Below are 12,433 nucleotides of genomic sequence, written 5' to 3'. Positions count from 1 at the left end.
CATATGACAGGTAATAGAGGGTGCACCCATAGCTGAGGGACTTATGTGGTCACCTATGGCAGGTAATAGATGATGAACCTATAGCTGAGGGACTTATGGGGTTACCTATGGCAGGTAATAGATGATGCACCTATAGCGGAGGTACTTATGGGGTCACCTATGGCAGATAATAGATGATGCACCTATACCTGAGGTACTTATGGGGTCGCCTATGGCAGGTAATAGATGATGCACCTATAGCTGAGGGACTTATGGGGGCACCTATGGCAGGTAATAGAGGGCGCACCTATAGCAGAGGTACTTATGAGGTCACATATGACAGGTAATAGAGGGTGCACCTATAGCTGAGGGACTTATGTGGTCACCTATGGCAGGTAATAGATGATGCACCTATAGCTGAGGGACTTATGGGGTTACCTATGGCAGGTAATAGATGATGCACCTATAGCGGAGGTACTTATGGGGTCACCTATGGCAGGTAATAGAGGGTGCACCTATAGCAGAGGTACTTATGGGGTCACCTATGGCAGGTAATAGATGATGCACCTATAGCTGAGGGACTTATGGGGGCACCTATGGCAGGTAATAGAGGGTGCACCTATAGCAGAGGTACTTATGGGGGCACCTATGGCAGGTAATAGATGATGCACCTATAGCTGAGGGACTTATGGGGTCACCTATGGCAGGTAATAGAGGGTGCACCTATAGCTGAGGGACGTATGGGGTCACCTATGGCAGGTAATAGAGGGTGCACCTATAGCTGAGGGACGTATGGGGTCACCTATGGCAGGCACTAATGCTCGCTGACATATTTAGGACATTATATTACCTCACACTTCGGATTTTACTGCACAGAAAGGCATTGAGGTAAGAAATGATGCAACTATGGCGACACCCCGAGCCTATGTGACTGAATGGACTAACACCCGGTGTATAGGGGCTGCAGCGGCCCGCGGTGGGTGCCGTTACCGGGGAGCGTGAGGGAAGTGCGTCAGCGCCGGGCCCGGTGTGTGTGTATTGTGTGAGGAGACGGGTCACGTGACGCGCGAGGAGGGCGGGAATTGGCCGGCTGCTGGCAGCGGTGATCCTCCGTCTCTCCTCACAGCATCCTCCTGAGCCGCCGCTGCTGCCAAGCGGGGCCCTCAGCACCGAGAGCCGGGGCCCCTGACTCCTCACACTGCCCCCTCAGCCTCCTGGGAGATTAAGGAATGATATTGTGCCACCATGATGGAAGGTAAGGGTGTCTTCTCCGCTCTGCACCACGCCGTGCCCTCACCCCTCCTCCCAGATCTGGGCTTCACGTTCACCCCCTCTCTTCTGAATGTCAGGTCACCCGCCCTCCGGCTCCTTCATTCATTCATCCTTGCCCTTTTCATTCATTTCTTCACATTGTGAATTAATGAGGTCAGCCCTGCCCCCTCAGCCCTGGAGGATGGAGGGGCCGGTATGTGCCATTGTAGGATGACCCCCTCTGTGCCAGCCTGAAGACCCCCAATGCCCACCGCTCAGGTTGTGCTGTAGGACTGCCAGCCTAGAGGAAAGCATTGGACATGTCCCCGGGCCTGTATGTCCAAATATCCAACCCCCCCTCCTAGTATATAAGCCATATGCGGGGTGTGCAGCCATTCACAGGCTCTTCATGCCTGCCATCACTGGCAGCACTAGAAAGTCCTGTCACCCTGTTATACCAGGTGCCTTATGGTGCCTTGGCCTGAAGGGGTTAAAGAAGCTTGACATAGATTATATATATATATTCAATAATTGTATCTGTTGTGGCAAATTCACATTTTTTTTTCTATATTTGAGGCCTTTTGTATGTGGAAATGTCACATTCCTCCCTCTTCCCACTACGGTATATAATCCCCATCATGCAGGGTGTGCATACTTATGCAATTAGCAGAACATGAGTTATCAACCTGTTATACAAATTGGCTCATTATCCCTTGCCTGGCCTGAAGGGGTTAAAGAAGCTTGCACTATATATATATATATATATATATATATATATATATATATACACCGTGTTTCCCCGAAAATAAGACAGTGTCTTATATTAATTTTTGTTCAAAAAGGTTTAACTTTTTTACATGTATAGCTGCCTGGACACTATTTAAATTGACTTTTTAAATTAACTGTTAGCAGGGCTTAATTTTGGAGTAGGGCTTATATTTCAAGCAACCTCAAAAAGCCTGAAAAATCATTTTGCATCCTCAAAAATTCTGGAAAATCATGCTATGTCTTATTTTCAGGGAAACAGGGTGTATATATATATATATATATCCCCCTGAGGTCTAGATCTCTGCACTGGTGCCAAAGGTTCTATCCTGCTTGTTGGCGAGTCCGGCCGCGGACGTACCAATGATCCGTCCTGATGTTGGCACCTCGTTGTTTCTGTCGTTGGGAATCTCAATAATTTGTGCTGAATATCTCTTTTATGGAGTTTACGCTTTTTCTGCTACTTGTTGGCATTGTACAGCGATTATTAAATATCCACGCACTCCCTACGTGGGACAATGCAGAAGTCAGTTGTAGCAGTTTTGGTGTCATTGTTTCAGTTTGGCAGAAACTCGTACTAGAAATCACTAAGGTAAATCTTGAGTCCTGGAAGGCTTGTACAGCTCTAACCTGTGTGGGGGCTAAGTGAAAATGTCAAAAGACCCCCTTAGGCCTCCCTCACACAGGCGTTCGCAAAAACGCTGTGTTTACTGCATTTTCAACAGCGTTGGCATGTGTTTTGACAGCATTTTATAAGCGCAGCCAAGCTAGCTGCCAATGCCAGAACTGAAAAATGGCAGCTGAAAGCGCAGTCAAAAACGCAGCAACCACATTCTACCGTGTTTTCAGCAGCGCTGAAAACGCACTCCATTCATTTCAATGGGCGACGCACGGTGTTTAAAAACCCTGAAACGCTCAAAAATAGAACAGACGGTGCTTCCAAATCGCTGCGTTTTAACGCTTGTGTGAGAAGCCCCATTAAAAATAATGGCAGCATTGTACAGCATTTAGCGCAGCGCTAAACGCTTAGAAAAAACCTGCCTGTGCAAGGAAGGCCTTATGGCCTATGCATGAACCTTATCTAGGGGTGTGTACATTTATGCAATCTATATTTTTTTGCATTGTACATAAATTATTTCCTTTTTGCAAAACATCACTTTTTTTCCCCCTCCTCCCATGGCTGTGGTGGCTCCATGACACGAGGAGTTAAAGAGGCCGGGTGCACGCCGCTCCGGTAATGAATGACCTCCCCTTGAGGTCTGTTCCAGGCTAAAATCTCAACATTGATTCCCGACAGGATTATTCCCTTAGATCGCTCACAAGTCTGCCCTTAGGATGTGGATAGCTGGTTGATTTATTAACCCATTGTGAACACATTTCAATGTCATGCGTGATACGATGGAGGTTTTCTGTTTTGCGTCTTCCATAGGTGCATGTGATATGTACATGCCAGATTCTTGCATCCACTATGGCTTTATTGACCTGGTTGGGCCTATATAGCACCGAACGGATCCCCAGCCTTTGGCGTCTCGCTCGCTCCTGGCTGAGATTGTTCTCCTTGCTTTGCATGTCAGCGGGAGCTTAATTCACTTTGGGCATGTTGTATACCAGGATTAAAAGGCGGCCTTTATCGGCAGTGAATGAATCACACATGATGTCAGCGGGAGGACCCTCGGCTTCCTATCCGTGTCTGCAGTGCACACACCGAAAGATGGATCCGACCTTCCCACCAGAGCAGAAGTGTCACAGGATGCAGCATTGCCTCGTCTTCATAGATATGGTGCACTTCTGGCATATGCTTATACCCCCCTCCTCCCTGGGAGTGCCGATCCACCTGAATATGGACATTTTGTAACAACTTTGTGATCTACATAGCAGTTATAGAAAATGTTACATGCTATCAATCTCATATCTGTCTGCTTTATAGATGTTTACCTGATCTTGTCTCCCTCCCTATGAGATTAAGAGATAAAAGTATTCGACATGAGATAAGCACATATATAGGATGATATTACACGAGTGCCGTAATGCTCACAATTTACCTGCAATTGTTGCACTGAAGTCTAGGTGCAGCTCTGCAAGTAATGATCAATTCAATGTATTAGCGGTGCCCATGTAATGGCACCCATAGGCCACCTGCAGACGGCCGGGTCGGATCCCGCTGCAGGTGGTCTATGCTCCCCCTGCACAGGCCTGCGGCTTACCCGCTCCCTGTGTCTTCTGTCTCTACTATGTGCCAGCCGGCGCATGCGCAGAGTGGAGCTGGCCTGGCACTGCTGACATTTCTGTGCGGGCCTCTGTGAGACCCGCACATAAATAGAACATGCCGTGATTTGTTTTCTGCGTGTGTTTTCATGCGGACAAATCGCGGCTGTGTGCATAGGATTGCGTTTTGCAAATTCTGCGGGAAATCCTGCTGCAGAATTTCCGCCCGTGTGCATGGGGCCATAGAGATATTATCTCCTTAGCCCTACCAAAAGTATTTGGAGGCCCCTATTAGTTGAGTGATCATGTCTTATTAGAATATCATGCGTCCTATGCCATGCTACATAAGATGCAGACCATTGGAGGTGTCCGCCATAGTTTGTGATGGGAACTGCACGCTATTGGATATATGAGTTATGCCACTGCACATAAGCAGTCCATCGTGAAGTGCAGTGTATCGGCCTATCTACAGTGGTGCAAAGAGTGTTGTCATTGGACAGTTGAGCAATGGAAGAGCGTTCTATGGAGTGACGAATTGTAGTACTCCATCTTCACATCAGATGGGTCTACCAGGGTGTGGAGGATCCTGGGGAATGCCTTCTGCCGGAGTGTGTTGTGCCAACAGGTAAGTATGGCGGAGGTTTCATTATGGTCTGGGGATATTTGACGTGGTATGGTCTTGGTCTATTGGTTGTAGTGACAAGAATCAAGAACACGGAGGTGTACCCTGACATTCTAGACAATAATGTGCTGCCGACAATGTGGTAATACTTTGGAAATGGTCAGCAATACTTCCAATAGAACAACGCCCCTGTCACAAATCCAGTGCTATTTTATGTTGATTTGAGGATTTTGATGTTTCACAATTGGACTGGCTTGCACGGAGTACTGAGATGAACCGTAACATCGGGTTAGGAAATATGAACAGCCTCCATCTTCATTGAGAAGACTCGCCAGACATTTGCGGGTTGAATGGAGGGAAATACCAGCTGAAGTGTATCAGACGTTATTAGAAAGTATGTCACGAGAGTATCTGATGTCATTAGGGCCAAAGCAGGCCCCACTGAGTATTAACATCTGGAAGTAAATACAACTTTTTGATTCTTGCTCAGATGTCCAACTGTTTTTGGTAGCATGAAAGAGTTCAAGTTTTTTTTGTTTTTTTTTAAATCATCTGACATGCCACCGTCACATCCAACCACTCTCACTGAAGATGGCATGCCTGGGATGGCACAAGGTTACCACTAATGTATATAGTAAAATTCCTTTCACTGAGACTTGATGTATGCTGGATTTTCAGATTTCTGGATTATTGGACTGCCATAGAAAACCACCCTGTAGACTTGGGCTCTTATCATACCGTGTCTTCCTTGTGCAGCCAAAGTTACCATTAGGAGGATTTCTGATTTAAATGTATACTCCTAACATTTAATAGAGTTTGAAGGGGTTGTTTTAACACCCCAGCCCCATACCCCACACCAAAAAAACAACAAAACACACTTCTCGCCTCTTCCATTTCCCAGGATCCCATTACTGGTGCTCCAGCGATCCTTGTTTGCACGCTATCAGTAATGATGAACTGGGGTTGCATGTGATTACTGCAACTAATCAGTGGCTTCCTCGGTTATGCCTACTTACTGGCATCACCGCTTACGATATTGAAAGGAGCGCGGCTATGACTGAAGTGAGAAAAGCAAAGTGGCCTCCTTCCTCTACAATACAAGCCGATCACCACTGCAGTTCAGGGCTGACGCCATCATTATCGGACCGTGTTGATGAACGTTTAAGTGCAGATGCAATGCAAATTGCTAGTAAGAGCCCGACCCAATCAGAAGACTATGCAAATTTCAGTGTGACCGCGTGGATTGGAATTTGGTGCTATCGCCTTGTTGTTCATTCCAGGGACTCTCAACGCGGATCGGTACCTGAATCTCCTGTAGACGACAGTAGGTGACTCCCTGGATGATCTGCCCCTATCGTAGCTGATGACCACTTTGAGTACACTTTCCTTACTTCAGCCATTGCAGCTGCCCCATGGGACTTAGAGATAAGGAAAGTGGATTTCTGCTTTTTACATTCTACTCTTCAACCTTGCAATTGGGTTTTACTCTGCCTCTCAGAGCCATTACACAAAACTGAAAATCTATGTTCCCAGGGGCCGTGCATCATACCATCGTGTAGCGCATCCATGCCTTACCGTTCAAGTACACTATTATTTCCATATAGACCACCAGTAATGAGCTACAGTGCTGAATCCATCTTTTTGACTAAACTCTCTAGTAATGAGCTACAGTGCTGAATCCATCTTTTTGACTAAACTCTCTATATAAGAAGCCTACACAGGTGGGCTACATGCGTCTACCAGAAAGTGCTGCAAATCCTCTGACAATGTATGGAAGCTCCAGCCTTTCCTCACAGAAACACAGGCAAATGTATGGAAACACAAGCTTTGTACCTATGATAACACAGACGTTCATGGAGCTCAATCTATATTTGAACATTAAGTGCACTTAAAATATTCGCCCCCGCAAGCCTAAACATTATGACGGTTTATTGCTTCATATCAATAATGCCTAATAATAATCTCCGGCTTCATCTAGAATTACATAACATTACATAGCATGGCAACATTTATGATTGCATGACTTTACTGTTGTTCGTTTTATGGCTGCTTGCATTATTGTTCAAGATTAAAGGCGTTTTCTAACTTAAATAATCCGGGGGTAAAAGTGGTTATAAAAGAGAAAGCTACAAGAAACACTTCTTAAATAACCTCCAGCTCCTGGACCTCCAGTCTGTGTAGTGTGCATCCCATAGTCAGAGAAGCGGCGTGGCCATCTTTGCTTGTCAAGGCCTGAAGGCTCACTACAAGAGGTGAGTCTTGATATATTTTTTTTCTTCTCATTTTAGTCACTTGTCTACCCATTTCTGATTTTTATTTTTTTAAAGGTAGAAAATCCCTTTTAATGTCCTCTTAAAGAGGATCTGTTGTGTCTTCTGATAGGCTGATTTCACGCTGGTGAGCGCGATATTGGGAAGTGAAACTTGGCCTGACATCACGCCAATGTGTGCAGTACCTGCGCATGCGAGGCGTTTTTGTGTCAAAACCACCTCCCATCACTTCAGTACATTTGCAATCCTTAGGTGATGCTTCAATGGAAAACCTCATGGTAAACTCGCATGCACCTTGCCGTGCTGTGTGTTCTGTTTCCATTGAAAACGATAGGCAAGGTGTTCCGAGGGAATGCCCAAAGATAGGACATGCTGTAAAGGGGGTTCAAATTAATCTGAGATTTGTGCTTCTCGCAACACACGAATCTCGCACAATTTTTTTGGCCGTGGGAAAGCGGGCTTAGTAAACATTTGTATCCTCCACAAAATATCAATGATGAAGCAATTTGCCATAGGACTTTGTGCTGTTCCATTCGTCTGCTATTCCTGCTGGAAATGTATCAATAAATTGACATCTGGGTGTTACCTTTCCCTCTGTGAATGGGGAGTGTCCCTACAAACTAAGACACAGGCCAACCACCGCTGACAATATCAGATGGTGCAGGGATACGCCTTATAGACAGGGAATGGCAGCACTCAGTTGACAGTTTAGTCATACATTTCCAAGAGGAATAATGCAAGTTCTAAGAACAGTTGCTCCACCATTGACATTCCATGGGATAATACAAGTCTTCTCTCAGAAAAATGAACTGTTTGTTGCTGGTGTCAAGAACCGAATCCATGAAGATCGTCTGCAACCTAATAAAGGTTATTGCATTATTGGTGGGGATGACTAAAGGGGTGTTCCTGGACTTTTAATGACTGATATCCTATCCTCCGGTTAGGTCATCAATGATTGATCATTCGAGTCCCGCTGATCGCTCAGCCCTCTGTCACTGCAGTGGGCTGGATCTCATCATAAATGGTCGGGGAGGAAGTCTACACTCCCATTGAAATAAATAGGAGCGATGCGTCCTATTTCACTTCTAGCTCCTCATTGCGGTAGGGATCGGATGCCTGGTCCTGACCACAATGAGGAGCCGGAAGCGTTACAGGATGCATCGCCCCTATTCATTTCAATGGGAGTGTAGCAAGCTGTACAGTTCCTTGCCTGATCACCTATGACGACGTCCAGCCCACTGCGATGAAAGCAGGCTGAGGGATCAGCTGATCGGCGGGAATCCTGCACGTCCCATTTGACTAACTAATGATGACCTATTCTGAGGATAGATCACCAATATGTAAAATCCCCAAAGACCCCCTTAACTATCACAGCTGTAATCCCTTATTTCCTAGTGTGCATTTCCATTCTTTCATAGTATAATTTAGAATATCCCCATGTATTGTACTAAGTAATCTTTAGCAAGGATCAGAGACAAAAAAAATAACCCCCAGTGAGCTCCCTCCTTCCTTGGCCTCTTTTTTTTTTTTTTCACTTGTCATTGCTGTAAGTTGAAATTTGCGTTTGGCTCTGTGATGACAGGAAGCCAGAGGGGATCGCAGTCAGAGCCGGAGAGAGACAGATCGGGAGAGCACGAAAATCAGGGAAGTACACTATACAAGACTTCTATACCGGGAGCTCGCAACCCCTACGTGAAGGCCAGAATCCGAGGAGATGGCCTCTAAGCCGTTATTGATATTGGCTGGTTTTCATGGGAGGCCTTTGATATCTGGCAACAGTTTTGGAAATTGTAGTATTTGGGCTGCATGATGGCTTGCGATCATTCTTAGCTGTAGTAATATTTTGCAAGTGCTGGATTTCTTGTGTCCATGGCTTTCTCCTTCTCTGCACCTTCTTGTAATCTACAAGTATTGGATTAGGTGATCTACCCCTTTTTTCTTATCGGGTTGATGATGGTTTTCTGTTTCTGATCTACAAGCTCCAGAAAATATGAAGCACGTGGGGATTTTGTAAGCAGCTTTTGCATGGAGATGGCTTCAGCACCACGGTCAGCTCCGCTGCGCAGAAAGTGGCTCCATACATACTTTCATTCACTGTATCAGTTACCTAATGATAGTTTGTGACAGTTTAAATAACTTTGGAGCATAATATGTTTTGTTCTTTAAAGCTACAGTATATTCTATAGACCTGTGTACAGTGTGTAATACTGTCATAGGTGATTGCATGCAGCAGAGCTCATACATTAATCTCCCTATTTTACCCAAACATAGTTTAGGTCCTTTTTCATGTGATACTAGTGGGACACTTCAGTGTGTTTTAGAGATAAAGAAGAAACTAGATACCAGTAATAAATCCATACAAGCTTGTGTAGAACATAAAGAATTGTCCCGGCTTTAAAGCCCTAGTACTGCAATATACCTTAAGGCCGAATGCACACGGCCGGGTTGGATTACGCATGCGGGATCCCACAGCGGAATCCAACCCTGTGCCCGGCCGGTGACCCCTGCGTACCTGTCCGGATTCTTCATAATCTGTGGATGTGCTGTCGCTAGGCAATGATCCGCGCTGAAACAGAACATGCCACGGTTTTTCCCTCCGCGAGTGGAAAATTGCAATTGATTTCCATTCGTGGACAAGGAAAAGAGATTTTCAATAGCATGTATTTGCTGCGGAATCTGGAGGTGGACGTAACTCTTTCTAAACCAATTTCCCTGCCACCTGAACACTCCTAAAGCTCTTATTTCTTTTGGGTGGAAAAATTTGTTGTGGATTCCTTGGAATTGCTCCACAAAAACACATAAAGATGACTTGTCACGATGGGTTTATTAGCATTTTTTTTTTAATAAACAGTTTCTAATCCAGTGTTGGCACTTGTCTGACATTAAAGGGGTTGTCTCGCGCCGAAACGGGTTTTTTTTTTTTGTTCAATAGGCCCCCCGTTCGGCGCGAGACAAACCCAAAGGATGGGTTAAAAAAAAAATATATATATTACTTACCCGAATCCCCGCTCTGCGACAACTTCTTCCTTCCTTCTCCAAGATGGCCGCCGGGATCTTCACCCACGATGCACTGCGGGTCTTCTCCCATGGTGCACCGTGGGCTCTGTGCGGTCCATTGCCGATTCCAGCCTCCTGATTGGCTGGAATCGGCACACGTGACGGGGCGGAGCTACGATGACGACGCAGGACCAGCTCTCCGGCACGAGTGGCCCCATTCACCAGGCAGAAGACCGGACTGCGCAAGCGCGTCTAAAAACGCCAGAAGACAGCGAATTTAGACGGATCCATGGCGACGGGGACGCTAGCAACGGAGCAGGTAAGTGAATAACTTCTGTATGGCTCATAATTAATGCACAATGTACATTACAAAGTGCATTAATATGGCCATACAGAAGTGTATAACCCCACTTGCTGCCGCGAGACAACCCCTTTAAGGTTTACCTGCATCGCTCCAATGTCGGATGAGGTCAGACACGGGTCTAACAATATGCAGGACAGCCCTCCGATATGTTGTTACAGCTCATGCCCACAGTGTATGCGTTAACGTATTGCGTATGGACAGTGTATAGAGCTCATGCTGCGATTTATTTTCCTTGCGTAGCGATTCGCGGTGTCTACATGCCGGTGTGCATGGATTGATGCAAGTCCATTGACTTTCATTGACTCAATTTAGCGCGTATCAGGCGTCCGTGCAACACACGCATGAGACATGGTGAAAACACGATCGTGGGCATGAGCCCTTAAAAACATGTGTCTGACCTTGTCCGATATGGGAGTACACGGGGAAATCTTAATGTCGGACGAGGGCCGACACTGGATTGAAAAGGGTTAGCGGTATTAAGGGGGTTATCCATCCTTTAAAAACTGATGGCCTGTTTTCATCCATAGGTCATCAATACCTAATCGGTGTGGGTCTTCTATTTGGGATCCTCACCGATCAGCTCATTCAGGGGGTTGCAGCACACGATTTTTTACGTGGCCAAAAAACACGCATGATATTTGTGTCTTGCAAGGCGCACAAACCTTGTGCGAATAGGAACTCCATATTTTTTTTTCTTTTATGGATTCCTATACACCAAAAAATAGTGACATGCCCTATTTTATTGTGTTCCTAGGAACGCAATACCCATTGATTTCAACGGGACCTTTAATGCATCGCATGGCTCTCACATGCCATGCGAGTGTGATGCGAGGTTTCCCATTGATTTCAATAGGAAACACTTCCAATCCTCAGAAAAATCGCAGCATGTGTTATATTTTCGAATTCCTCGTAATGCGTTGCCCATTGTTTTCAATGGGACAGTAAAACACATCACATGGCATGCGATGCAAGGCTTCCCATTGAAAACAATGAGGAACACAAGCTGATCCTCTAACACGGCTGAAAGCTGCGCTGGAGGATCGCTATTTCACAGAAGTGATGGGAGGCGTTTTTGCCAGAAAAACGTCTCACATCGCTGTGCAAACGCACTCTGGTGAGTTTCTTGGCCTGGTATCGCGCTCGCTTGTGTGTAGGAAGCCTTAGATGTAAACATTGAAACGGCTAATTCCTTCAATCAGCTGATCTGTGGGATCCCCAACGGCAGACTCCCACCAATGATTTGGCCTATATTGAGGGTATGCCACTGACCGATTTATTTATTTATTTTTCCTTAAAAAGCCTGAATAACCCCCTTAACATCTTTGAACAGAAGGAACCCTGTTATAGTAAACTTAGTGTTTCCTGCTGATGGGATTCAGGCCTCTTTCACACTGGAGACAGCGATATCGCCACAAGAAAATAGGAGCTGTGTTCCTGCGATTTCTGTGCGATATAGCTGCATTTTCTTGCGGCGATGTCACGATTTTGTCATGCTCCTTGGCTAGGATTTGGGGGGGGGGGGCGGTAAAATATAAGTCCTACCCTGGCTGCGTTAAAGCAAAAAAACAATACATTAACAGGAGCTGTCGGTCTCCACCCGAAGCTCTGGAACACTTGGAGTCTTCAGCTGCCACTTCCTGGTTAGAGGGTTCATAAATCCCGCCTCCAGGAAGAGCTGGCTCTGATTGGTTCTCGAGCGCTGCTGTTCAGCCAATCACAGCCATTCAATGCTAATAATAGGTAAGATCCTCCCTCAGAGATAATTTGGTGTATGTATGTAATGAATTGGACCACATATGGCCGGCTGGTCCAGGTGGGACTAATGGCTGAGCGCTGGACGGAGCTCCTATATATCAGCCGCAATATTTGCAGAGCTGTGCAGCCAGTGATTTGCACAATGTTTGGTCACTGCAGGAAGATCCTAATCATGCTGGACATTCACATATAGATTCTATTTAGGGGCAATTTACCAGTCCCTCA

The 12,433-nt window shown here is 45.9% G+C and overlaps 1 protein-coding gene across 1 annotated transcript in view; it reads left to right on the top strand.

The window, feature by feature from the left end:
- Nucleotides 1-1,093: 1,093 nt before the first annotated feature.
- SGIP1 (SH3GL interacting endocytic adaptor 1) overlaps nucleotides 1,094-12,433 on the top strand; it is a 129,771-nt gene continuing 118,431 nt past the window's right edge. The window contains exon 1 of the mRNA XM_066597670.1: nucleotides 1,094-1,234. Coding sequence (XP_066453767.1) covers nucleotides 1,225-1,234 — 10 coding nt within the window. The 5' untranslated portion in view covers nucleotides 1,094-1,224. The remainder of the gene's footprint in view (nucleotides 1,235-12,433) is intronic.

This window comes from Eleutherodactylus coqui, chromosome 3 (assembly GCF_035609145.1).
Source record: "Eleutherodactylus coqui strain aEleCoq1 chromosome 3, aEleCoq1.hap1, whole genome shotgun sequence".
Taxonomy (NCBI): domain Eukaryota; kingdom Metazoa; phylum Chordata; class Amphibia; order Anura; family Eleutherodactylidae; genus Eleutherodactylus; species Eleutherodactylus coqui.
The sequence above is the reverse complement of the archived record's forward strand: the minus strand, read 5'-3'. Positions and strand labels throughout refer to the sequence as shown.